The sequence below is a fragment of the Gopherus evgoodei genome, chromosome 7 (assembly GCF_007399415.2).
Source record: "Gopherus evgoodei ecotype Sinaloan lineage chromosome 7, rGopEvg1_v1.p, whole genome shotgun sequence".
Taxonomy (NCBI): Eukaryota; Metazoa; Chordata; order Testudines; family Testudinidae; genus Gopherus; species Gopherus evgoodei.
The window spans coordinates 75,109,148-75,136,315 of record NC_044328.1 but is presented as its reverse complement, the minus strand read 5'-3'; the positions used below and the strand labels follow the sequence as shown (position 1 = coordinate 75,136,315).

At 45.6% G+C, this 27,168-nt stretch overlaps 1 protein-coding gene across 9 annotated transcripts in view; it reads left to right on the top strand.

Annotated features, from left to right (window-relative positions):
• ZSWIM8 (zinc finger SWIM-type containing 8) overlaps window positions 1-27,168 on the top strand; it is a 134,715-nt gene that overhangs the window by 79,738 nt on the left and 27,809 nt on the right. For 8 of the 9 annotated variants that reach the window (XR_004001200.1, XM_030568850.1, XM_030568851.1 and 5 more), the window contains 10 exons: window positions 1,499-1,606; window positions 6,516-6,597; window positions 7,042-7,162; window positions 7,597-7,798; window positions 16,320-16,495; window positions 19,261-20,260; window positions 22,385-22,516; window positions 24,125-24,304; window positions 25,611-25,794; window positions 26,372-26,470. Coding sequence is in view for 8 of the 9 variants with exons in the window: in XM_030568850.1 (XP_030424710.1) it covers window positions 1,499-1,606; window positions 6,516-6,597; window positions 7,042-7,162; window positions 7,597-7,798; window positions 16,320-16,495; window positions 19,261-20,260; window positions 22,385-22,516; window positions 24,125-24,304; window positions 25,611-25,794; window positions 26,372-26,470 (2,284 nt within the window). In the remaining variant the exon portion in view is untranslated. Of the gene's footprint in view, window positions 1-1,498; window positions 1,607-6,515; window positions 6,598-7,041; window positions 7,163-7,193; window positions 7,337-7,596; window positions 7,799-16,319; window positions 16,496-19,260; window positions 20,261-22,384; window positions 22,517-24,124; window positions 24,305-25,610; window positions 25,795-26,371; window positions 26,471-27,168 lie in introns of those variants that run through there. The other variant, XM_030568857.1, reaches the window with a different exon arrangement.

Below are 27,168 nucleotides of genomic sequence, written 5' to 3'. Positions count from 1 at the left end.
TTGTGCTGGAAGTCTTTGCAAGCATGGGATTTCTTGGGATTTGAAAGCTGTTGTGCTGTTCAATCATCCTGAGTTGTATTTCAGTCAATCTTGGTCTTCGTATGCACTCAATCATTTAACATGCTGTGCTGTGGGTAGGGTGTCTGCCACCTGCCAGTCTGACACCCAAACTGTGAGTCTTGATTTTTTCATTAGTGCCAGCCATGTGCATGGCAATGTACAAACATAATGAAGTGGCACTCCTTGCCCCAAGGTGCTCCAGTTGAAAATGGGCAGAATATAATGTTAAGACACAAAATATACATGTGGAGGGTCTAGTCTTTTGTTGCAGATTTATCTGCTTAGAGGATTGTTTTTGAGAAGCTTTGCAAAAAAACATTTTAAAGAGGGATTTGAGTGTGGATTGTGGAAAGGAAAAGAAGATTCTGCATTGCCATGGAGCAGTTATGGTCCATAGTGGTTTTTAATCAATCCCAGGCCTTCTAGATACATAAATAGATACTAATTACCTGTTGAAATTCACTAATAGTTTATCACTGGTATTTCACAATGGATAATCATCATGAGCTTAAACTGATACTTGCTGCCTTTAGTCTCCAGGTGGCAGCCGAGTGTATTAAACCCAATTTCTGCTCTGAAATGGTTTCTCTGTTGAAAAGTTCATGTGAGAGGCTGAGAGTAGGCAGCAGCTTTCCTGATTCACAGCATTAGGCAGAAGAAGGTTTGGAGCCCCCTGTGTGACAAAAGCAAACCAGCATCTCTCCCACCAGAGAGGTTTTGCTCATTATTGAGAGCATTGTGGTGTTTGCATACACTGAGTGCAGAAAGGAAGCTTCATGTAAAGGGTATTGCTATATGCAGACATACTCAGATACAGAACTAAACCAATTATCAATGCTGTCTTACTCATTGAAATGCTCTCACTTTATTCCAGTTTACATTTAGGTGGCTTCTGCTAGGAGATCTTGTTCTGCACAGTGAAAAAATTTGTGGAATTGGCTTTTGCTGTCTCTCGTATATTTTTTAAAAGCCCGTAATGAAGAAAAATTGAATTTAGAATTAGAATGAATAAGCATCTAACAGTGTAAGTGGAATGAGTGATGATCCACAGAGCTGTTTCCTTTGCCAAAAGCTGAAAAGTAATGGCCTGTTTTAGAGGTTTGTTTGTGAACTCTCTGCCAGTCTTTGTGCAGCTGCTAACTACAACAGAGCTTATGCACAGCTGTTTGCAGCATTTCCACGACAAGGATCCTTTTCCTAAAAACAGATTCTATAAAACCAAGCCATAGATGGTTTGAGTTTAGGCTACAGCATTGTCTTACATGATTACAAGAAAAATCCATATCCACATAGAGCCAGGAACCTGTGCTAGGATCCTACTAGAAACACCTGTGCTTACACATGGCTGTTACTAGCACTGATTCAGTCATCTGGTGGACAGGGCTTAGTTCTGTCTGACCTTGTTGATAGTAGTACATCTCCTCTCCTCTTTCTCCAGGCATCTGCAGTATGCTTGCGAGCACCTGTTTCAGAGTCCTTGTCTCGGCTGCAAAGAGATCAGCTACAGAAATTTGCTCAGTACCTGATCAGTGAACTCCCACAACAGGTAAGTGGAGACAATCCTATACCGATGGAACCCTGTTAAACTGAGATCCTCCTGGATTACTTTGATCTCTGCCTGTAATGTTTTCCTTCCCAAATAACCAATTAGTGTATCTGATCACTTTCTAATAACTGGGAAGGCTTTCTTTTTTTGTTTGCCACAGGGTTTAATACTTATTTGTTGTCCGGTAAAGGATTAGAATTGTGTCCTAAAAGGGGAGAGGAGAGTGATGCTTAGTCATCTCAAGAAATTGGATATCACATGGGCATAAACGGGTGTGTAGCTCTTGGTTATGAAGATCATACATCTGCCAAAACAAAAGAAATTAACAAAGGGGAAGGGCATAGTGTTCAAAGTACAATTCAGTGTTTGTTGCCTCTTTGTGTATCAATTTAGTGCTGATGAAAGCTGCCTGATTTGACAGCCCTGAGAACTGTCTACAGAACATATACAGCATAGCCAGTGAAAGTGAAGGATTCCCCACCCTGCCTCACCAGTCTTTCAGCCCTAATTTAAAGAGGCCACCTCACCTGTAAGGGTGAAAGGATAGTTCAGTTTCTGATTCTGAGCTGTTCAATCTTGCCATCTCTGCTGAGGCTTGCAAAGCAGAGGACAGCTATGATTCGCTTTGTGATGCTTTCCATGAGTACTTTCGCACTGAACAGTCATTGGATCATAATAACTTTTAGTCTCTACCAGTCTGGGCTGCATTCAAACCATCGAGGATGAGATGTAAGGTTTTTACATATTTCTTAACCAGTGGTTCAGGAGCTGATAAGGGTTGAAAATTTTAGTACAGCTGGCAAAGAAAATCTTGTTGTCAGATGCTACCAGTGTATTTGCTCTGCCCTCTTCAATGTTGGTATCACTCGGCTGCGTGCGTGTGTTCCCTCTGTGTGCTGTCCCAGCTCTGCGCAGATAGCTGACGCAGCAGACCTGAAGAGAACCCCCAATGACTACAGAGTCTAGTAAGGTTCGAAGGCACGTCGGCCAGGTTTATTGCCGTATGGGCACAATGGCAGTTCCCCATAGATTACTTAGTCTACCGGGCATACTACGAGAAAGTGCCTCTTGGCAATGGACTTGGCTCAGTCATTGGCGGGACTTTCCACTGCCCTCTCAGCCGGACCCAGACACCGCCCCAGGGATGCATTCTTATACACAGGTACAAACAAGTTACACATCACTCCTGACGTATTGAGGTGCAATCCTTCTACGTAGCCAGGTACAACCCCTCTACATAGTCAGGTGCCACCTCTCACCTTGTACATGTTGGTTCGAGCAAAACAACTCTATCCATCATATTACCCTTTTGCCCCTGTCATTGGGATGGGTCGGCCTGTTCCTTGTTATCTGTTTAATGTTCCAGTATAGGGTGTTCTGGTACCGTGTTTATACTTCAATACTAGGTGGATATATGTTTATACAGTATCAGCCCTTTCCTTGCCAGCTTCTGTGAGCAGGGCCTGCCTTTGGCTCACAGGTTAACTTTGCTTTTTATTAGCAAAGCCTTGACCATTACTTTAGTTCAGGCCTCAGGCCTCATACTGGGCCTTTATCAGGGCCTTTACTTACTACAAATCTCACTCCTGCACAGAGCCTTACCCTTCAAGGCCAAGTGTTGTCTGTCTGCCTCTTGAAACGCACACAAATTACTAGGCTTATTGTTGTTGGTGATATTTTTTTTTTTATTCTTGCCTTTATAGTAAATGTAAGGAGATCTTGAAAAGTTTGAACTGAGAGTAAGGGTTGCTAACCTGGAAAAGTTGAGGAACATTGGTCTAAACCTCTCAATCCCCCTGCTTCCTCTGTTATTGAAAGTATGTTTATTCAGTGCACAGTGGGTGCACAGCTTATTTCCACTATGGGTAAGGACACTTAAAATGTGCACAAAGCACCTTTAGTAACTCATGGAACTTTAATAAGAACAGTGTAAGTAAGACTCCAACCACTAAAAGTATTAAACTGCTTGTAATAAACAGATGGTTAAGGGTTAATGTCTCTTTTACCTGTAAAGGGTTAAGAAGCTCAGTAAACCTGGCTGACACCTGACCAGAGGACCAATAGGGGGACAAGATACTTTCAAATCTTGGTGGAGTCGAAGTCTTTGTTTGTGCTTTTTCTTTGGTTTGTTCTCTCTCGGGACTGAGAGGGACGGGACATCATTCCAGGTTCTCCAAATCTTTCTGAATCAGTCTGTCATGTTTCAAAATTGTAAGCAGTAGCCAGGCAAGGCGGATTAGTCTTATGTTTTGTTTTCTCAACATGTAAATGTGTCTTTTTGCTGGAAGGTTTTTTACCTCCTTTTTGCTGCAACTTTGAATCTGAGGCTGGGGGCGGGGGGTCGTCTCTCTGGTCTATATGAATCTGAGTACCCTGTAAAGCATTTTCCATCCTGATTTTACAGACATAATTTTTACCTTTTCTTTCTTTAATTGAAAGTTTTTTTTCTTTTTATGAACCTGATTGATTTTTCCTTGTTTTAAGATCCAAGGAATTGGGTCGGAACTCACCAAGGGATTGGTGGGGGAAAAGGAGGGGGGATGGTTAATTCCTCTTTGTTTTAAAATCCAAGGAGTTTGGCTCGGTGTGAAGCCTCTCTAGGCAACCCAGGGAGGGGAAAAGTCTGGGGGGAAAAGGAGGGGATGGTTAATTTCTCCTTGTTTTATGACCCAAGGAGTTTGGGTCTGGGTTCCCCAGGGAAGGTTTTTGGGGGAACAGAAAGTGTGCCAGACACTAAATTCTGGGTGGTGGCAGCATACTAGGTTTAAGCTAGTAATTAAGTTTAGAAGTGTTCATGCAGGTCCCCACTTTTTGTACCCTAAAGTTCAAAGTGGGGGAAAAAAGCATTGACACTGCTTAGGAGCAAAAACTAGAGCAATCACATCAATGTAAAGACAATAACATACAGGTACTGTCCATTTGCTGTAGTTCGACCGTGAACCAGAAGCAGTAACATTTCTTCCTGCTGGAGTATGTAAGAGAACCAGCCTTTCTCGCCCCCCTCCTGATTTTGTGGATTTAAGTATTTGGGCAGTGATTAGAAAAAGGCATCTGGAAACACGAGTAGTGCTGCTGTTTAGTTGTTCCTTAGCAATGAATGAGCTGTCTGGTTGGTATAATGGAAGGTGTATCGTCTCCTCCAATAGTGCATGCCTGCTGTGACCCCAGGAACAGCTGGATGTTTAAATTATTGCCGTTTTACCAGATGATCTGATGGGATGTTGTCCAACAGGAAGGTTTTAGGCTTTATTGGAAAATCTGTCTTAATCTGTTTAATGTAATCTTGGATCATTTTCACTTCGCAAAGGGCCTTCGATAAGGGAGGGAATGCCCCAAATTCATCCCATAATCCCCAGAGTGTTGGGGATTAAGGTGTCTTGATGTGGCTGCTTGTGAAGACTTTGTGTATACAACATCGGTTCTGTGAACCACTGGTGGTCAACGGAGAGCTGAGTGTCACATGAGGTGGCTTTTTCTCCTTATTTCCAGCTGATGAAATATTGCCACGGGGAAGCTATTTACTCACAAATGTGGAAGAGAAGTGGTCCTCTGGAGCATGAATGTAACAGGTGGAGTTCTTGAGATAATCTCTCTGAAGATGATGTCTATGCTGTGAAAAAAGAAAGTCCTGATGTTGAGCATTTGGAATTTGTTACCCAGTTCTCCTTCTGAGGGCTACCTGCACTGGGGAACACAGTCTCTCTATTTCAGTTAAGCACACAATTTTATTTTGCTGAGGTATTGCTCCCTCAGGCACTTGTTGCATGTAGTGAATATTCCCTTCCTGCTGCTGTTCCTCAGTGCTGCAGCCTTCAATATGTGAGGTTGTCTTAGCAAGTGATCTCTTACCTCTTGGATTTCTCACCTCTCTACATCTTGCAAAATATAGTAATGGGAAAGCTGCAAGAGCCGCCTAATGCCTAGGCTGTTTCTCCAGGTGCCTCATAGATATGAAATGTCCCCACTGAACAGTTGTGGATATTGTTTTCCCTCAGTCTTTTTATAAGCGAAGATTGGCCCATATCATTCACAAATTTCTGACTATGTAGGAGGGTGTGCAGTGAGTATTTTATGCTTTAGTCTCAGGTACACGATCACCTTTACCCCAGCATTTTGCTGTGGAAAGTGGGGGTGGGTTGAGAGAGGAGGCCTGTCTTTGACCCTCTGTTGTATCACTCTTAAATCTGAGCTATCTTCATTATCCATTGTGCTTATTGTGAGCATGAATCCTGGTAACAAATGGATCCAAGACTGCAGCCCTGTACTAGTTTGAAAATTAGGAATGCCAGCCTTCCTCCCTGCATTGTGGCTCCTAGGAAGCCCGGACTAAACCTAGGATTTAAATCTCCAAATCACCTGGAGACAGTGCTATTCAGCTTCTTAGGGAACGAGTTGGGAATAAGAAATGGAACCTTATATAGTGGGTACAAGAAAATGGTGGTAGTGACCTCTCAACTGCAGCCACTCAAAAGAGAAGCTTGGAATTTTACTGCTGTCTCCGACTCTCCCCAAGAAGATTTGATTGGCTACTCCTTTTTGTATTACTTTGTTTTACTTGTTAGGATGCAAACTTTGCATAAAGGTTTACATTAAAAAGAAGAAAGGTGAAAAAGTGGAATGGCTAGGGTTATACTATGGTGTCAGCAATAGCACATGGCGTTCCCTCCACTCTCCTTTTTTTTAAAAGGAATATTACATGTGTCCAGCATGCAGGAACCTCTGGGTTGAAAACAAGGAAAGGAGCCTTAAAGGGTAACCTGGATTGAAGTGTTTTTAAACTGCTCTGACAAGCCGACAGTTCCTCAGTAACAATAATGAAAATCACAGTAGCTTTTTGGTCTGTTATGACAAGACAAGATATGCAGATTTACTTTCAAGTCACATTCAACATGTTTCTCTTGTGTTTTAGATTCTTCCTACTGCTCAGCGCCTACTGGATGAGCTGTTATCGTCTCAATCCACTGCCATCAACACAGTGTGTGGAGCCCCAGGTAATTTGGATAGTTTTTGTCTGATTTGATTCTCTGTTATCTGCCTCAAGGATGGGAGCAGATATTTCTCCCTTGGGTGATGTTACTGAATTATTGGGACACTGCTCCTGAGATTGCTGTGGGAAGACAAGGAAAGGGGATAAGTATATGTGTAAACAGAGTTGCTGGAGGGAACTGCTGGTGCTGCAGACTGATGAGAAGGCATGGTGTGGAATCTTTAGATACTGCACAGCTTAGCTGTTTTTAATGGAAGATATTTTCCATTAACCCATTGTGCAATGTCTGCAATATGTTTCCAGGCCCCGTGAACAGTGCTGAGACTATTGCTTTCTGGATGGGATGAAGTTAAAGTGCATTGCTTATGTGCGGCCTGCAATCTCTTGGGTTATGGGGTGTAGACTGCATCTCTCCGACACCTGCAAACTGTGTATGTTCTTTCTCAAGATCCCACTGCTGGTCCCTCAGCCTCAGACCAAAGCACCTGGTACCTGGATGAATCTACTTTAAGTGACAACATAAAGAAAACCCTTCACAAATTCTGTGGGCCCTCTCCTGTTGTCTTCAGGTAAACTGCGTCATCTTCAGAGTAAGGACTGTATCCCTGCCTACAAAGGGTTGCGGAACATGGACTCAGAGTCCATGGGAGTGCTCTCCTTTGCTTCTACATGGACTGTATGGTGTATAAGTGAGCATCGTGCCATGAAACTAAGGATGCTTAATTGTGGGGTCACTCTCCCAGGTAATGTTCTCTGTCTGCATGTCTGTTGCAATGTTGAGTCTCAGTAGATAAAAACCCTCTCTAGTACTTTAGTCTTTTCACAATGTATATATATAACTTGCTTGTTCCTGTCTGACTCCTGTTATGCTTACTCTTAAGTGATACACATTTGTCAAAGCCCTTCTCAAGATGCAAATATTTGATGGCCCAGAATCTATTTTTGTGTTGCTGTGCTTTGTCTTGTCTTCATTCCTGTTCTCCCTCCCCTTTCACTCTCTCAGTGATGTGAACTCTATGTACCTCTCCTCCACGGAGCCACCAGCCGCTGCCGAGTGGGCATGTCTCCTGCGTCCTCTGAGAGGGAGAGAGCCTGAGGGGATCTGGAACCTGCTCTCTATTGTTCGGGAGATGTTCAAGAGAAGAGACAGCAATGCAGCCCCTCTGCTGGAGATCCTGACTGACCAGTGTCTGACCTATGAGCAGGTATTCAGTCCCTCCTGGGGAAGCAGATCGGTTACTGGGGAACCAGTCAATGGTAATGACTGTTAATGCTGTTAGAATTCATGGCTTGGAAAAATTTAGTCTTTATGTGCATTATGGGAGAGGTACATTCCCTCCAAAGTGAACTGCTCTTCAGTGAGCTTCTGTGGTCTGACTTTGGGTGCTGGATTGGTGATGCTCACAACTCCATTGCATCCCATGATGATGTCATATGTGTATTTGTATTAAATCCTTTTTGTCATCTTTTGCCCGTGCCTCTTCTGTCCTATCAGTGCAGTTTATTCTGTTGAATTTTCCAAAACAAAGTCCATCTGCTATGACCATTACTTTTGCATTGACTTTAAGGGTTATGTTGGATGGCACAATTTCAGACTCTTCAGTTATTTAGTAGAAAATAGCTTTTGGAAGCTTTGAGCCTTTACTTTAAATCTGTTAACAATAGTAATAATAATAACAATTTTGTGTGAATTTAGTGGTAGGGAAAAGGTTCATTCTGACAATCCTAGACACAGGTTGTCACTGCACAATGCAGGTGTAGCCATGGGTTTCTTCAGTGCATGCTTCTCTCCCCCTTACCCTATCATATGCATCTACCTTAGTTGGAGTAGGAAAATCAAAAGTTTCTCTCTCCATGCCCATTCAGTCCTTGCTCTTTCTGATGATGCAGCTAAGAGGAGAACCATTTGTGAGAGTGGATATTATCAAGGCATCTGTTCTTTCGCAGCCAGACTGAGCCACAAAATTCATTTCACATAGGTCACTAAACTGCAGCCAGGTGGTGATAACTTTAGTCACTACCAATGTGCTGGTTTTGCCACTATTGTACTGCAGAGTATATTTTTATAGCTCTTTTCCCTATCTCCAGTCATTCTGATCCTGTTTTCATTCTTGTATGCGGTTCCATCCAGCCCTATGTTTCTATGGGTCCCTTCTTTGGGTATGTCTACACTATGAAATTACTCCGATTTTACAGAAGTCAATTTTTGGGAACAGATTGTATAAAGTCAAGTGCGTGCATCCACACTAAGCACGTTAATTCAGCGGTATGCGTCCATAGAACCATGGCAAGCGTTGACTTTTGGAGCAGTGCACTGTGGTAGCTATCCCACAGTTCCCGCAGTCTCCACTGCTCATTGGAATTCTGGGTTGAGCTCTCAGTGCCTGATGGGGCTAAAATTTGTCGCAGGTGGTTATAGGTAAATGTCATCAATTGACCCTCCCTCCGTGAAAGCAACGGATGGATGTTGCTGACACAGATGCGGTACTCCAGTGCTACACAGCAGCACCTCCTTACCTTTGCAAGTTAGCAAAGACAGTTACCAGTCATACTGTACCGTCTGCTGCTTTGCAAGTTCGCAGTGATGGTTACCAGTCATACTGTACCATCTGCTGCTGTCATGGGTGTTCCTGGCTGGCCTCGGTGAGGTCGGTCGGGGGCGCTTAGGCAGACAGGCGCGCCTGGACAAAAATGGGAATGACTCCCCAGGACATTCTCTTCTTTAAGTTTTGTCTAATGGAGATTCAGTGCTGCCTAGAATATCAGGCAAGCCTACTAAAGAACCACAGATGCAAACGGCTGCTCCGGGTCAGAGCCCCATACATCCCACAGAAATGATGAGCTGCATGCCATTCTAGGGTATGCCCATACAACAACCCCATCCGTTGCTTCCTTCCTTCCCTACCCATCCTGGGCTACCTTGACAATTATCCCCCCACTTGTGTGATGAAGTAATAAAGAATGCATGAATTTGAAACAACACTGACTTTATTGCCTCTGCAAGCAGAGATCAAAGGGGGGAGGGGAGGACGGTTGACTTACAGGGAAGTAGAGTGAACCACCATTCTGCACTTGCTCAGCCTATAGTTGAACTACTACTTACTACTGTCCAGGCTTCATGAGCCATGGGAGCAAGGGGCAGGGTGAGGTAGGTGTGACCACATGCTGCTGCCAACTGGAATAGCAGCCTGAGGCAGAAGCCTCCAGCTGGCATGATATTCCAGGCAGGGACTGAATTTCCATTAGACGAAACTTGAAGAGAATGATCTGCCCATATTTGTCCAGGCACCCCTGAGTGACCTTACCGAGGCTGGCCAGGAGCACCCATGTCTGCCAAGGCGCCCCCTACCAACAAGGGACAAGGCAAGGGGATGCTGCTGTGTAGTGCTGCAGTGCCGCGTCTGCCAGCAGTACCCAGGAGACATACGATGACAGTGAGCTGAGCAGGCTCCATGCTTGCTGTAGTATGTCGTCTGCACGGGTAACCCAGGAAAAAGGCAAGAAATTATTTTTTGCCATTGCTTTCACGGAGGGTGTGTGTGGGAGGTGGCTGATGATATTTACCCAGAACCACCTGCAACACTGTTTTTACCCCATCAGGCACTGGAAGCTCAACCCAGAATTTCAATGGGTGGCGGAAACTGCGGGAACAGTACAGTAAGCCAATCCTGTGCGCCATGTCGTCAGTCGCCTTCCCTTCCCTCAGTGAGAGCAACCTTTTTTCCATGCAGACATCATGCCACGGCAAGCATGGAGCCCAGTCAGCTCACCATCACAGTATGTCTCCTGGGTGCTGGCAGATGTGGGACTGCATTGCTACACAGCAGCAGCTCCATTGCCTTTTGGCAGCAGATGGTGCATTACGACTGATAGCCATTGTCATCGTACTCCCGGGTACTCTTTTAGCCGATCTCAGTGAGGTCAGTCGGGGGCGCCTGGGCAGACGTGTGCTCCTGGCCGGGCTCGATGAGGTCGGTCGGGGGCACCTGGACGTAAATGGAAGACGACGATGGCCAGCAGTCCTATTGCACCTTCTTCTGATGAGCAGCCAGGAGATGACTATGGCTAGCTGTCGTATTGCACCATCTGCTGCCAGCCTGAGATGTATAAGAAAGATGGAGTGGAGCAAAACAATAAAGAGACTAGATTTGTTCAGTATTCATTTGCTCCCCGCACTCCCTTCGTGAATAGTCGGGGGAGGGATAGCTCAGTGGTTTGAGCATTGGCCTGCTAAACCCAGGGTTTTGAGGTCAATCTTTGAGGAGGCCATTCTGTGTGACAATGCTGTAAGTCATTTCGTCAGTCGCCCCTTCCTCCATCAGAGCAACAGCAGACAATCTTTTCGCGCCTTTTTTCTGCACGGATGCCATAGCACGGCAATCATGGAGCCCATTCAGCTCCCTGCAGCAGTTATGAACATTGTAAACACATCAGGCATTATTGTGCAGTTTATGCAGAACCAGAAGCTGAAAAACCAGGTGAGGCGATGGCAGTGCGATGATGAGAGTGATGAGGACATGGACACAGACTTACCTGAAAGCGCGGGCCCCAGCAATGTTGAGATCATGGTGGTAATGGGGCAGGTTCATGCCATGGAATGCCAACTCTGGGCCTGGGAAACAAGCACAGACTGGTGAGATCGCATAGTGTTGCAGGTCTGGGATGATTCTCAGTGGCTCCGAAACTTTTACATGCATAAGGGCACTTTCATGGAACTTTGACTTGCTTTCCCCTGCCCTGAAGCGCAAGAATACCAAGATGAGAGCAGCCCTCACAGTTCACAAGCGAGTGGCGATAGCCCTCTGGAAGCTTGCAACACCAGACAGCTACCGGTCAGTCGGGAATCAATTTGGAGAGGGCAAATCTACTGTGGCGGTTGCTGTCATGCAAGTAGCCAATGCCATCACTGAGCTGCTGCTATCAAAGGCAGTGATTCTGGGAAATGTGCAGGTCATAGTAGATGGCTTTGCTGCAATGAGAATCCCTAACTGGTGGGGCGATAGACGGGATGCATATCCCTGTCTTGGGACCGGACCAGCAAGGCATCCAGTACATAAACCACAAGGGGTACTTTTCAATGATGCTGCAAGCACTGGTCGATCACAGGAGACGTTTCACTGACATCAATGTGGGATTGCCGGGAAAGGTTCATGACGCTCACGCCTTCAGGAACTCTGGTCTGTTTAAATGGCTGCAGGAAGGAATTTACTTCCCAGACCAGAAAATAACTGTTGGGGATGTTGAAATGCCTGTAGTTATCCTTGGGGACCCAACCTACCCCTTAATGCCTTGGCTGATGAAGCCGTACACAGGCACCCTAGACAGTAGTAAGGAGCTGTTCAACTATAGGCTGAGCAAGTGCAGAATGGTGGTAGAATGTGCATTTGGATGTTTGAAGGGTCACTGGTGCAGTTTACTGATTCGCTTGGACCTCAGCAAAACCAGTATCCCCATTGTTGTTGCTGCTTGCTGTGTGCTCCACAGTCTCTGTGAGAGTAAAGGGGAGACGTTTATGGCGGGGTGGGAGGCTGAGGCAAATCGCTTGGCAGCCGATTAGAAGAGCACATCAGGAAGCGCTGCGCATCAGAGAAGCTTTGAAAACCAGTTTCATGACTGGCCAGGGTACCATGTGATAGTTCTGTTTGTTCCTCCTTGATGAAAACCTGCTCCCTTGGTTGACTCTAAAATTCCCTGTAAGCCAACTGCCCTCTCCCCTTCGATCACAGATTGGAAATAAAGTCACTATCATTTTAAAACCATGTATTCTTTATTAATTGATTATAAAAACAGGGAGATAACTCACAAGGTAGCCCGAGTGGGGTCGGGGAGGAGGGAAGGAAGAGGCCACTTCAATACTTGTTGAATTGACAGCCTTTTGTCCGCTGGGGTGGAGCGGTTGGGTGCCTGGAGCCTACCCTCCGCGTTCTTGGGCGTCTGGGTGAGGAGGCAGCTGTGGAACATGGGGAGGAGGGAGGGCGATTAAACAGGGGCTGCAGTGGCTGTCTCTCTAGCTGACGTTCCTGAACCTCCACCAGACGCTGGATCACGTCCGTTTGTTCCTGCAGTAGCCCCAGCGTGGCTTCGTGCATCCTCTGATCTTCCTGCCGCCACCTCTCCTCACGTTCACTGTCCGCTTTCTTGTTCTGCACTATTGTGTCCCTCCACCCTTTGTGCTCAGCTCTTTCAGTGCGGGACGCCTGCATGAGCTCAGAGAACATTTCATCTCGAGTGCATTTTTTTTCGCCGCCTTATCCAAGATAGCCTTTGGCACAGAGGAGGGAAGCTTGAAACATTTGCATCTGCAGGAGGAAAAAAAGAGAGAGAAGTATTTTAAAAAATATATTTTACAGAACAATGGGTATACTCTTTCATGGTGAACAACACTATTCACATTACATAGCACATGTGATTTCGGTACAAGGTCATTTTTTGCATCTTATATTGAGTGCCTGCGACTTTGGTGTTTAGACATCAAACACGCCAGGCAACAGAATATGACCCTCCCCCACCACACCGCGTGGCTGGTATCAGGGAAGATCCCTGCTAGGCAAACCCGGACAGCTGAGCGTGAAGCCCCCCAACATCCTTTTCTCTGCGATAATCACATTAACCCTTCCCCAATCGCGTGGCTGATATCAGGGAAGATCCCTGCTAGCCAAATACGAACAGCTCAGTGCCAGTGCCTCTCCCTCCCTCTGCTTGGCTGACTGCGGGGAGGATTTCTTTTCAGCCACAGGCAAACAGCCCAGTAGGAACAGCCACCTATGAATGTCCCCTTAATGAAATTCACGTATTTCAACCAGGTTACCATGAACGATATCACTCCCCTGACGATAACACAGAGAGATAAAGAACAGATGTTGCTTGAATGCCAGCAAACACCAGGACCATATGCTGCCAGGCTTTGTCATGCAATGATACCAGATTACTTGCTACTAGCTTGGCGTGGTCAGGTGTCTTACCATGGAGGACGGAATAAGGCTGCGCTGCCCAGAAACCTTCTGCAAAGGCTTTTGGAGTACCTTCAGGAGAGCTTTGTGGAGATGTCCCTGGAGGATTTCCACTCCATCCCCAGACACGTTAGCAGACTTTTCCAGTAGCTATACTGGCCACGAATGCATCCCAAGTCCTCAGGGCAAATTAATCATTAAAAAAACACTTGCTTTTAAACCGTGTTTTATATTTACAAAGGTACGCTCACCAGAGGTCCCTTCTACAGCATCATGGTCTGGGATACCGCCTTGGGAGGGTACTTTAGTCAGGCTGAGAACAAGATCCTGGCTGTTGGGGAGAACGGTGTGCTGTGTGCTCTCCTCAACCTCGTCGTCGTCCTCCTCCTCCTCCTCCTCGTCGTCTGCAAAATCCTCAGGCATGGCGACTGAGAGTACCCCATCATTGGAGTCCACGGACGGGTAGTGGTGTCTCCCCTCCCTCCCCCTCGAATTGCCTGCAGCTCAGCATAGAAGCAGCATGTCTGCAGCTCTGTCCCGGAGCGTCCGTTTGATTCTTTGGCTTTCTGGTACGCTTGTCTCACTTCCTTACGTTTCATGTGGCATTGTGTTGACTCCCTGTTGTGGCCTCTGTCCATCATGGCCTTGGAGATTTTTTCAAATGTTTTTTCATTCCGTCTTTTGGAACAGAGTTCAGCTAACGGATTTGTCTCCCCATACAGCGATCAGATCCAGTACCTCCCGTACGTCCATGCTGGAGCTCTTTTTCGATTCAGGGACTGCATGGTCACCTGTGCTGATCAGCTGTCCACGCTGAACAAACAGGAATGAAATTCAAAAGTTCACGGGACTTTTCCTGTCTACCTGGCCAGTGCATCCGAGTTCAGATTGCTGTCCAGAGTGGTCACAGTGGTGCACTGTGGGATAGCTCCCGGAAGCCAATACCGTTGAAGTGCGTCCACACTAACCCTAATTTGAACTGGCAATGTTGATTTCAGCGCTACTCCCTAAACTCGTAGTGTAGACCAGACCTTTGTGTGCCTCTGCTTTAATGCCCATAATTCATTTAAAAAGAAATAAAAAACAAGGCATTACATGGAGTTAATAGAATACTCAAGGAGTTAACAGAAGAGGTATCTGAGCCTCTAGCTATTATCTTTGGGAAATCATGGGAGACGGGGGAGATTCCAGAAGACTGGAAGGGGGCAAATATAGTGCCCATCTATAAAAAGGGAAATAAAAACAACCCAGGAAACTACAGACCAGTTAAACTTCTGTGCCAGGGAAGATAATGGAGCAGGTAATCAAAGAAATCATCTGCAAACACTTGGAAGGTGGTAAGGTGATAGGGAGTAGCCAGCATGGATTTGTAAAGAACAAATCGTGTCAAACTAATCTGATAGTGTTCTTTGATAGGATAACGAGCCTTGTGGATAAGGGAGAAGTGGTGGATGTGATATACCTAGACTTTAGTAAGGCATTTGATACGGTCTCGCATGATATTCTTATAGATAAACTAGGAAAGTACAATTTAGATGAGGCTACTATAAGGTGGGTGCATAACTGGCTGGATAACCGTACTCAGAGAGTAGTTGTTAATGGCTCCCAATCCTGCTGGAAAGGTATAACAAGTGGGGTTCCGCAGGGGTCTGTTTTGGGACCGGTTCTGTTCAATATCTTCATCAACGATTTAGATATTGGCATAGAAAGTACGCTTATTAAGTTTGCGGACGATACCAAACTGGGAGGGATTGCAACTGCTTTGGAGGACAGGGTCAAAATTCAAAATGATCTGGACAAATTGGAGAAATGGTCTGAGGTAAACAGGATGAAGTTCAATAAAGATAAATGCAAAGTGCTCCACCTAGGAAGGAACAATCAGTTTCACACATACAGAATGGGAAGAGACTGTCTAGGAAGGAGTATGGCAGAAAGAGATCTAGGGGTCATAGTGGACCACAAGCTTAATATGAGTCAACAGTGTGATACTGTTGCAAAAAAAGCAAACATGATTCTGGGATGCATTAACAGGTGTGTTGTAAACAAGACATGAGAAGTCATTCTTCCGCTTTACTTTGCGCTGGTTAGGCCTCAACTGGAGTATTGTGTCCAGTTCTGGGCACCGCATTTCAAGAAAGATGTGGAGAAATTGGAGAGGGTCCAGAGAAGAGCAACAAGAATGATCAAAGGTCTTGAGAACATGACCTATGAAGGAAGGCTGAAACAATTGGGTTTGTTTAGTTTGGAAAAGAGAAGACTGAGAGGGGACCTGATAGCAGTTTTCAGGTATCTAAAAGGGTGTCATCAGGAGGAGGGAGAAAACTTATTCACCTTAGCCTCCAATGATAGAACAAGAAGCAATGGGCTTAAACTGCAGCAAGGGAGATTTAGGTTGGACATTAGGAAAAAGTTCCTAACTGTCGGGGTAGTTAAACACTGGAATAGATTGCCTAGGGAAGTTGTGGAATCTCCATCTCTGGAGATATTTAAGAGTAGGTTAGATAAATGTCTATTAGGGATGGTCTAGACAGTATTTGGTCCTGCCATGAGGGCAGGGGACTGGACTCGATGATCTCTCGAGGTCCCTTCCAGTCCTAGAGTCTATGAGTCTAGGAGACTAGGAGTCTATGCCTAGCAACAGAATTTACTATTCCTGATCGTCATTTACGATTTACTTCCAGAATTCAGGTCCTCCAGCCTGTGCAAATGTGGGGTGGGTGGGACTCGAGAATCGGATGTTTAGGCACAGCTGCATTGAATGTATCTTCTTCTGCAGATAACAGGTTGGTGGTACAGCGTACGAACATCTGCATCCCACAGCAGCGCTAGCGGGCACACCGGCCGCAGTAATGGTCAATCAGAAGTGGCTGCTCATGCCTGTGCCAGCATGTGTGATGAGATGGTGGTTCTCTGGAGGCTGGCTGTCTTAGACCCAACCATCAGCCCACAGAGGTGAGCACCAGGATCTGATAATCTTTAATGGATTCCTTAAAGAGTCCAGCCCAACCCTCACTATTTACTCTGTGGTGCACACATATTCTTAGCTTTCTTTCCTTACATGTCTAGTGATTGAATCATACTTTCCTCATTAGGCAAACTGTTCTGCTGTCCATCCTCATGGCCAAGATGGGCTCTAATATCCAAGATAAACTTAATCACTTTCAGCTTTAATTGCTAGTATTACTCTTTGTTTATAATCCTGATTTTCAGAGTGAATAATTTGTCTCTTGTCTGTGTGGTTCTTTTAAGTTGCAAGTATAGTTATGCACTTAGTTTTTCTAATCTCTCCTGATGGAGAGAGCCTTTCTGGAATAGCAATGTGCTGAAGGATTCAGTTCAGTGATAACACCCAGCCTTTTCTTCATAACTGGTTTCTGGAGTTCCTAGTTTATAACTGACATAGTCTTTGCTAATTATCTTGCACTGCTTTGCATTACATTTCAGCTCACACTGGATCAGCCAAGTGGAAAACATGTCCAGATACAAATGTGTTTTTGGTTTATCCTGCTGTATTTGCTGTATATTTTAGCTTAGTATGGACTGCTGATTTGAGCCCTCATTGCATATATGTATATTCATTAGGGTATTGATGTATGTTTAAGAATACTGGCCCCTGCAGGATGCCATTTTTGTCTCTGCCCCATTCTGATGTAACAACTGATAACTCATTGCTTCCTCTTAGTCAGTCCTCCTTGCCATACTAGTCAGACCATACTTCTCCAGTGTCTGTGCAGCTTGGGCAGTGCTGTCAAATGCTTGGCTGAAATCCAATTTAATGACACGCCCAAATTGCCCTCACTGATCTAGCCTGTTTCTACACTGAAAATGCCTGTTCAGTTCAGTATGGCATGATCTGTTTTATCAATCTGTAGCTGTAACATGCTAGATTCCTTCACAGGTTTCTTCTTTACCCAGATTACTCATTATTCTTAATCTTTTTTTAATGTTTGGAACTATATGTTGCTTTTTACAGTCTTGGGCAACCTCGTGTGTGTTTTCCAAGATGTAGTGACAATTATTGCTAGTGGTCCTGTTTCCTCAGCCGGTACCTTCAGGCCTCTGGGATGAAGCATGATGCTTCTGCAGGTTTATAAATCACAATACCTTGCTAACTTGCACACAATTGACTACCCTCTCCATTTAGCAAAAATTGAATATTAGATGTTGTGTTCAGGGCTCATGTTAAGACTTCTTTGTTTTACAAAATATTTGCAGTTTGCACTATTAGGCAAGATAAGATGCAGTGCGTTGTCTGTGTGTTATGAAAGATCGTAAACAAGAAAAGTTAATTCTCGCTTTGTCAGAATGAATGAAGCCAGGATCTTTTTGGCATATTTGCTTTTTAGCTTTGTTCACTCTCTAATCTTCTAAATTATTATTAAACTTTAATGTAAGGCCATAACTTTGTAGGGTACATCAGTGAGATTAAAAAATATTTATCTCTGCCCCTAGAGAGTTTACAATCTGAAATAGGAAAAAAAAAATATGCAGAGACACAAAGAGGAAGACAGTAGGGAATCAGGGGCAAGATTTAAAACAAACAAAAATGTGAATCGTTAGGTAGTCAGTAAAACATAAAAGTTGTTTTGTTTATAGGGCGGGTCAAATCATTCTTCCCTTCTATATATGTCTTAACATTTTAGACATCTGAGTAATTCCAAATTGCTAAAAGTTCTATTTCATTTCATGCATAATTCAAATGCCTCTTGCTTTATTTCCAGTTCTCTTAGAGTTTGTATAGAGTCACCAGAATGGTGCCCACTTTCAATTCCTTTGACTTGTTTTATTCTCATTCCTGCACGCTGTTTCTCAGTGGATCACAATGAGGCTTGCTACAGCCTTCCCAGCTTGTTGCAGCTTCCCCCTATCCTAATGGCACCTTTTCGATGAGTAGTTCCCCTCCCCCTTGCTACTTTCTTAACTAATCCCCATCAGCCTATTCCTAGCTAATTGGTTTTCTTAGAGGTCAAACAGAAGCAGTTGGTGTTGTAGAGCTCCTTTTATCCTAATAAGTCCAAACTCTTACACCCCTTGCTCAGTTTACCTCTACCTTCTTTTGCTTCTGGGGCTGATAAAATCACTAGAAGATTGAAGTGTTTCCTTTTGTTCCCGAGAACTCTGGAATCAATGGCAAAGGTAGGAGGGGAGTTCACTGAGAAATTTGGGATTTCCCCAGTGATTTTTAAATGTTTTCCTTGGCACTTTGGATGATTTGTGTAGGCTTTGGTGCTCACGAGAGGAGAACCAATAGCACTGATTGGAGCTGGGCGTGGTACAGCTTCAAGCCCTACACAAACTTTCTCACTTTGCTTTGCCAGTGATTCTTATTCCTGATGTACACAGTTCTCTGTTGTAGTCCTTGGCTGTTTTAGCAGAGTGCTAATGTCACATCTGTGATGGGTGAACTACAGGTTGTAGCTGCTCAGGAGCTCACAAGCCAGTGCTTCATCCTGAGCCCCCAGTCTACAACACATTCCCATGTTTGACTTGGCAGCATTTGGCTTCCATGGCATAGGCCTGTCTAGAAGCTGATTTTTGACATGTCTCTTTCCTTTATCTTCTCTGTGAGGTTTTCTGACTAATGCCATTTACATTAATTCAGCAGAACAGTTTCTTGGGGGAGGAAGAGGTATTCTATGAGGTTGGGAGTCTTTTGTCATGGTGTGTTTTATGGCTGCTTTCTGATCCGTCTTCTCTTCTCTCTCCTCTTCCTCCAGGCGCAGGGACCTTTGCACCCAGCTCAGACAGTGGCAGCTGAAAGTCATAGATAATGTCAAGAGGGGGCAGCACAAGAAATCCCTGGAGAAGCTCTTCCAAGGTTTCAAGCCAGCTGTGGAAGCCTGTTACTTCAATTGGGAGGAGGCCTATCCCATCCCTGGCATCACCTACAGCAGCACTGATAAGAAGAATTCGTTCTGTTGGGTAAAGGCTGTCCAGCAGAGGAACTGTCGGTTGCAGTGTGTGGAAACAACATGTGAGGCTGGCAGAGGCCATGGACAGGACCCTGGGGGAACCTGTCTGCACCCAGGGGACAGGTCACGCCCATCTTCGCAAGAGCCAGCTGTCCGTCCTAAGGAACTCATTGGGAAGCGGAAAGTTGTCTCTGAAACTCCCCAGAGGGCTCTGCGCCGACTTTCAGCGGAAGGAGATAAGGCTGTTTATAAGACAGCAGTAGGCAAGACCAAGCTGCCGGTGGGGAAAAGCTTAGCCAGTAAACACAGTGGGAAACGCCGCATGAGCAGTGAAGACAGCTCTCTGGAACCAGACTTGGCAGAGATGAGCCTGGATGACAGCAGCTTGGCTCTGGGGGCGGAGGCCAGTAACACCTTCAGTTTCACGGAAAGCCCCCTGAGTAGGAGCTACAGGGACACTTTTGAAGATGATGGGGGCGTGTACTTCTCGGAGGGTCCTGAGCCCAGTGTCAGGAGCAATCCCGCTGCCAAGAAAGCTCCAAAGGATCCTGTGGAAGAAGTGGGCAGCGGAGATGACGATCTGCCTTCTGCAGATGAGAACGGTGCAAGCCGGAAGCCAGAAGTGGGAGAAAATGGTGCAGCAGGGGGCGGGGAGGAGGGAGAAGAGGAAGATGATTACCAGGTATACTATCTGAATCCACAGGAGGTGGCCAAGGAGGAGGAGGACAAAGCGGAGGGGGGGAATGAAGAGGAGCAGGACATCTTTGCTGGTATAAAGCCCCTGGAGCAGGAGAACAGGATGGAGGTGAGTGAGTTCTAGCTGGAAAATAGCAACATGTGATTATTTTTCTTAGTTTTTGTGAGTGTAACATATTTAAAATAAGTTAAAAGAACATTATGAAGTTTGCAAAGTCAGGCAGTCAAGTGAAGAAAGGCAGGAATTAAAGTTGGTTGTGCTACATTATTTTGGTCCCCATTATGATAGTCTTTTATACTGTTTTTTTCTGACCTCAGTGGAAGGGTGAGATTTGGAATCATAGGTTCCATTTGAGGCTCTGGAAGGCAGTGTGTTCTAGTGATCGCTAGTGCTTCTGCCTGTTTCCCTCAAAGCTTGACCCTTCTGTCCCTGGTCTAGTTTTGTCTGTTCCTCATCCCTGGCAGCTTTTTCCAGTCTCCTCACCTAGCCATTTCTAATCTCCCCTGCCCCTAGATTCCTTGTGTCAGTTTCCTGGCTCCCCATCCCAGCCTCCTTGCCCAGTCATTTCCAGTCCTCTACAATCACCCGGTTCCTTGTTCCCAGCCCCCTCCTTCCCCCGGCACACACAATCAACCCAGCTTCTTGTTCCTAATAGTCTTGCCCAACCAGTTCTAGTTCCTCCCTCCCATCATTTTGTCTGACCAGTCTCATTCCTATCCCCACTGGCTCCCAGGCCCCGTCTCCCTCCCCGGATTCCTCGTACAATCTCAACATTCTTTCTCCCAGCTCATTCGTAGGATCTCTTTCTCCTTTTCCTCAGTCCACTGGTTCCCAGTCCTAGTTTCCTTGCTCTGCTGGTCCCAGTCTGCCTTCCCCCTCAGCTCCTCATCCAATCTGTCTCCTGCCACCTGCTGGCTCCCAGTCCTAGTCTCTTGCCCAGCCAGTCCCTCCAACTTCCAGCCTCAGTTTTCCTCTCCCTCACCAGGTCCAATCCGAGTTTTCCTTCCCTTCAAGGTGTCTTTGTTCCAGTCAGCTCCCCAAACCCCAGGTCCAGCTCTCGTCACCACTGCATTCAAATTACACAGGTTCCTTCTCCATACCTCTTGGGCTCAGCAGAGCAGACATTGAAAGCACAGGAGAGGCAGGCTCCCTGCTCTCAATTCTTTTGCCCAACCCTAGCTGCAGCAATCCAGAGGGGCAAGTGCAGGGGAAGTCCTGTGAAGCTCAGCCCTGTGTGGATAAATGTTGGGGGAATTTAGCTGTGAAGCTCTAAGTCTCTCATGAACATGGGCAAATGGTGCTTTTTTCCCCAAAGGCTATAACTTGGCTAAATTTGGGTGGATTTTAATGGGACCATCCAAAGGCACATCCCTGACAAAGACCACTCCTCTTCCAAATTTCAAGTCTCTACTCCTAAGCATGGGGGCACTACAGCTTCTCAAAGAAAATGTTAAACATGAACAAAACTAACATATTTCTCCTAGCCTCGCTCTGGAACAGCCGAATTGCTGAAAATATATTCCTCTTAGTCTGAGGCAGACACCTAGTCAGGAAAATTTCAGCCCAAAAAGTTAGTTTGACAAAGTGACAAGCAAATGAAAACAAGGTCTTATAAAGATAAATGTCAGGCAATAGGTTGTGCTACCAAGCCCTGTATGTTAAAACCTCAGAAGTATGCCTGGAACTTTGCAGATGAGTGGGAGGAGCTTATGTCGAAGTAGAGCACTGAGGAAGGGGTATTGGGATGCTAGGAAAGAGAGAGAAACAATTAATTATACACATTGGTTTTGTTTTTAATTTTTGTTTGGGATTTTTCCCCAGTCTATTCATAGACACTTAGATATCTATGAAGATCAGAAGGGGCCCCCGTGATGATCTAATCTGACCTCCTGTATAATGCAGGCCACAGGACTAAACTGAATTGATTCCTGTTTGAACTAGAGCATATTACTTAGAAAAATGTGCAATCTTGAGGTTAGTGCTTTGAGGGAAGAGGACTAGACCCCTTGGAAACTGTGTTTTTGAGAAGCGCTGGAGAGCATGATGGAGCCGTTCCAGGCAGAGGGGCTGCATAACAGAAGGCAGGAACATGAGCATTAGATAAAAATCTGAGATGAGATCAGTGTTTAACTCTGTTTTTAGTGACATCAAATGAGAAAGTGGGCAGGGTGGGGTTGACTCCAGCTGTGAGGCACATGGACTAACCCTGATCCTCTATCCCTTTATTTTCAGATCCTCTTTGCCTGTGCAGAGGCTCTCTATGCACACGGATACAGTAATGAAGCATGCCGTCTGACTGTAGAACTGGCCAGAGACCTACTGGCCAACCCTCCAGATCTCAAGGTGGAGCAGCCCCCAACCAAGGTAGAGAAGTGCCCTTGTGAACAGAAGGGAGAGTGGGGAGGAATACACAGGATTGCCAGCCCCAAAAATTCAAAAAGCATGAGTCATATGGAAAAAGATCATAAAATCATGAGGTTAAAAATAATAATATTGTGTTTTGGTCTGTATTTTGATTTTTGAACTCCTCCTGCCTGTCCACTGTGTCAAGGGCACAGAAACACTCAGGCAGCTGAACAGAATTTCACCATGCAGCAAGACTCAGATGCAGTAAAATCCACTGGTAGTTCCTATTCTCTCTGCGCAGGGCTGTGCTGGACCTTGACCTGTCCTGAACCCCCTTTAGTTTGGGCTTCTCTGACTGTTCAGTATTTCACCTGAAAAAGGGCAATGGGTCCTTCAGCATGACTTGAAGGGACTTTCAGTCATCCCTATCCTGACTAGCCCCAGCGCCTCACACAGCCTTCCACTCCCTGATCTGCACTCAAGTGTTCTTGTCTGCCAGATGGGAACCACAATGAACAGCTCCTTGTTGATCTATACCTTCCAGTTGAACAAAACACTCAATTTAACATTGCTTTAAACATGCTTAGAAGACCAAAACTGGACACACTACTCCAGATATAGCCCCACCAGTGCCGAATAGAGGGGACTAATCACTTCTCTCGAGCTGCTGGAAATGCTCCTACTAATGCAGCCCAATATGCCATTATAGCCTCTTGGCAACAAGGGCGCACTGCTGACTCATATCCAGCTTCTCATCCACTGTAATCCCCAGGTCCTTTTTTGCAGAACTGCTGTTTAGCCAGTTGGTCCTCAGCCTGTAGCAATACATGGGATTCTTCTATCCTAAGTGCAAGACTCTGCACTTATCCTTGTTGAACCTCATCAGATTTCTCTTGGCCCAATCCTCCAATTTGTCTAGGTCACTCTGGACCCTGTCCTTACCCTCCAGCGTATCTACCTCTCCCCCCAGCGTAGTGTCATCCACAAACTTGCTGAGGGTGCAATCCATCCCATCATCCAGATCATTAATGAAGATGTTGAACAAAACCGACCCCTGGGGCACTCCGCTTGATTCCAGTTGCCAACTAGACATCGAGCCGCTGATCACTACCCGTTGAGCCCGACAGTCTAGCCAACTTTCTGTCCACCTTATAGTCCGTTCATCCAATCCATACTTTTTAAACCTGCTGGCAAGAATATAATTATATAGTAATAGTTTGTCCAAGTCAGCATCCACCTGCTCAAGTGGTCCAATACTGGAAGAATTGGCTTAGTGAGGAGGCAGGAGCCCCCACTGCATTGTCATATGAGGGAAGAGTAGACAGATGCTGTGGGGAGGAGCCATACATAACCAGTGGCAATTGGGATTCTGCACCAAAAGGAGATAGCGTACAAAATTGGGTCTGTTTCATCATCCAGAAACGGCTGGATTTTGGAGGGGAACAGGGCAATAGGTAGAGCCAGGGCAAAACAGTGTTTCCAGAATAATGGGTGTGCGCTGTCCTTAGTGCACAGGAGGGGAGGAGCTCCTGCAGCAGGAATATAGGGGGAATCACTGGCACATCCTCGCACTGCTGGGATCAATTCATTTCCTAACAAACCTGTTATGAACTACTCCTCTCACAGGGGAAGAAGAACAAGGTGTCGACCAGCAAGCAGACATGGATGGCAACCAACACCCTGTCCAAAGCTGCTTTCCTGCTGACTGTGCTGAGTGAGAGGCTGGAATACCACAACTTGGCCTTCCGCATTGGCATGTTTGCCTTGGAGCTACAGAGGCCTCCTGCCTCTACCAAGGCCCTGGAGGTATAAAGTGGCCCAGAAAGACTGTATCTGTGAGCAGCACCACACTGCTGGGGTTTCCCCCTTCATGCTCAAGTATTCCCCATTTGAGTTCTGTGCATCAGGTCCTGCCTTTAGGAGTTCTCTCAGAATTAGTCTACATGGAGACAAGCAGGCACTGAGTGAGTCAGTGAGTGACCTAGAATTTGTGTAGCAAGGGTTACTTCTATGTTGAAGACACTTGGGCTAAATCTGTGGGAGGAATTTCAGCACTTGTCTACAGGAGAAAGTTGCAATTTGTTTAACTTACGAGATAAACTTAAAATGATTTAATTAAACCGATGGGAACCCCTGTGTGGGCACTCTAAACTGATCTGAAATAAAGCCGTTCTGGAGCTCCCCACAGGGTTTACACTGGTTTAACTAACTCATTTTAAATTCACGCCTTAGGGTAAACTGGTGCAACTTTGTAGGCTGTCACACTTGCTCATACTATGTATTTAGACATCTAAATGTGTACACAACAGTAGGTACACAACTTCACATGCTTTAACTAATGCCCATAGGCCATCTTCTGTAAAAATGTGATCTGTTCAGATCTTGGTTGTGTGAGTTGTTGCTTCTGTCACTTTCTAACTAGCAAGATTGCAGAATCCCTTGAAGGTGCAGCTATTACCAGGCTCCTACTAAGGAATAAACTTGTTACCCTAAGGTTATCTCCATTCATACTCAACAGTGTCTGGTGAGAAGATTAAATGTGGGTCTGGCATTCACCAGATGCGTAAGCTGGCATGGAAACAATGCTTTAAAAATGGAAAGAACACTACAGTGGAGAAAAACACACTGTAATGCAACAATCTTTGTTCAGTGGAATATGTACTGGAATATTGTCCATTCCCCTCCCAGACAGTCCTTTCCTCCTCAGCTGTTGTATTGCACAAGGTAACATCCTTCTCTGTAGGATTGGGAATGACCTGCCTTTCTAGTGACCTATCTGGCTGGATGCTTCTCCATATGTTCTTGTACAGACTGACCTTTTTTCCCCAACCAGACCTCAGAGTAATTGGTTGGAAAGGGAAAGGGAAGGTGAGGAGAAGGTTGTGTATAGACTTGCATGTCCTATGGGACGGCCTCCAGCTGGGCACCATCCTAACTATTGTCTCTGTGTTGGAGAAGGCAAGGAGTGGCATGAGATCAGTGGATTGTATACTAATGAATCAATAAAAACTATTTCAGGATTATTCCTATATTTGATCATCTGCGTAGGGCAAGATGGTTCTGTCCAACGGTCTCTGATGGCTTCTTTTTGCTTCCTTGTGGGTACCCTCAGGTGAAGCTGGCATACCAGGAATCTGAGATTGTGGCCTTGTTAAAGAAGATCCCTTTGGGCACTAATGAGATGAACACCATTCGAGGAAGGGCTGAAGAGCTGAGAGAAGGGACCTTGTGTGATTACCGCCCTGTCCTGCCTCTCATGCTGGCCAGCTTCATATTTGATGTCCTGTGCACTCCAGGTACTGTCCCAGTTGGCGTGTATTTCATAAGGGGCACATTCCTAGACTTTGAACCTTGGGGCCAAAAAGAAGCTTTCAGAGAAAATCTGCACTTCCCATTTGATGATTGCAGCCCTATTCTTACCTGTTCACCCTAAAGTTATACCTACTTCTGCTGTTCCCTCCACATTGGTATGGAGACTCTTCTTCAGTACTGACCTCCTTGCTAACTCCCCTTTCATACAAAACCATTGGGAATCTTATCACATTTCTGACCCATTTGTGTCCCTGTAAAATAGTCACAGAGCCTTTAAATATATTATTACGACCCCACTGCTGCTTCTGTTGGGGGAAACAAATACATTAACCATCAGAAAGAGAACTGGACTTCCAAACCCATCCTGAAGCAGAGCTTGATAGGATTGGAGGGGTCTAATTGAGGGAGAGGGAGAAAGCAGCAGACTTGTGCGATGACTGTAGGGCTGGAATGGTGGTTTGAAATGGGAGCACAAAGCCCAGACAGACCCTAGAATACTTTTTGCTTTTGGGTCCTAGCTTCATACAGCTGTGAACTGACTGTCCTCTCCTGTCTCTCCAGTGGTTTCTCCGACAGGGTCCAGGCCCCCAAGCCGTAATTGGAATAATGAAATGCCTGGCGATGAGGAACTTGGTTTTGAAGCAGCTGTTGCTGCTCTTGGTAAGAATCCAGCTCTTCCTCCACCTCAGATGAGGAGGAGGGCTTTTCTCATTCACATTCCGAATCCTGCCCCCTTTTGTGGAGCGAATTGATGCCTGTTGACCTGGATTCCAATCTGGTGCAGAACTGAAAGTGTTTTGGTGGGATATTGTCAGAGCTGGGGAGGGAATCTGGGACTGGGATAATGGGAGGTCCTGTGTGTCAGGTTTGAGGTGCATTGTGAGAGAAATGCAGCTGAGGACTGAAATTAACAGGTGGGCTGTTAAAAGGGTAGAGAGAGTGTTTTCAACCATCTTTGCTGCTACTTGGCCTGAAAGAATTGACAGTTAAGTATAGCTGGAGCTTGAACAGTGCAGAGATTAACAGGCAGTCAGTTCAGCAGGGGTTAAAACTCGACAATAAAAACCCAGTAGAATTACTCTGTGGGATACTCACTGTTAGCTCAGACTTGGCTCAAAATCTTCATGGGTGAGTTACACAAAATTCCTGGCTTCCAATTCATGTGTTTTAGCAAGAAAGTAGTGGTGTATATAGCAGACTCTCCACCACCTCTTCCCCAGAAGGAAAGATACACTGATGATGTTTGAATGTTGACTAAGTGGCCGCTGCAGAAACTGGAGGCAGCAAAGAGCGTGATCAGTCTGAGTGTCTAGTATTCCACTCCCTTTGTCTCCAGGAAGGAGCCTCAGGCAGGCCTG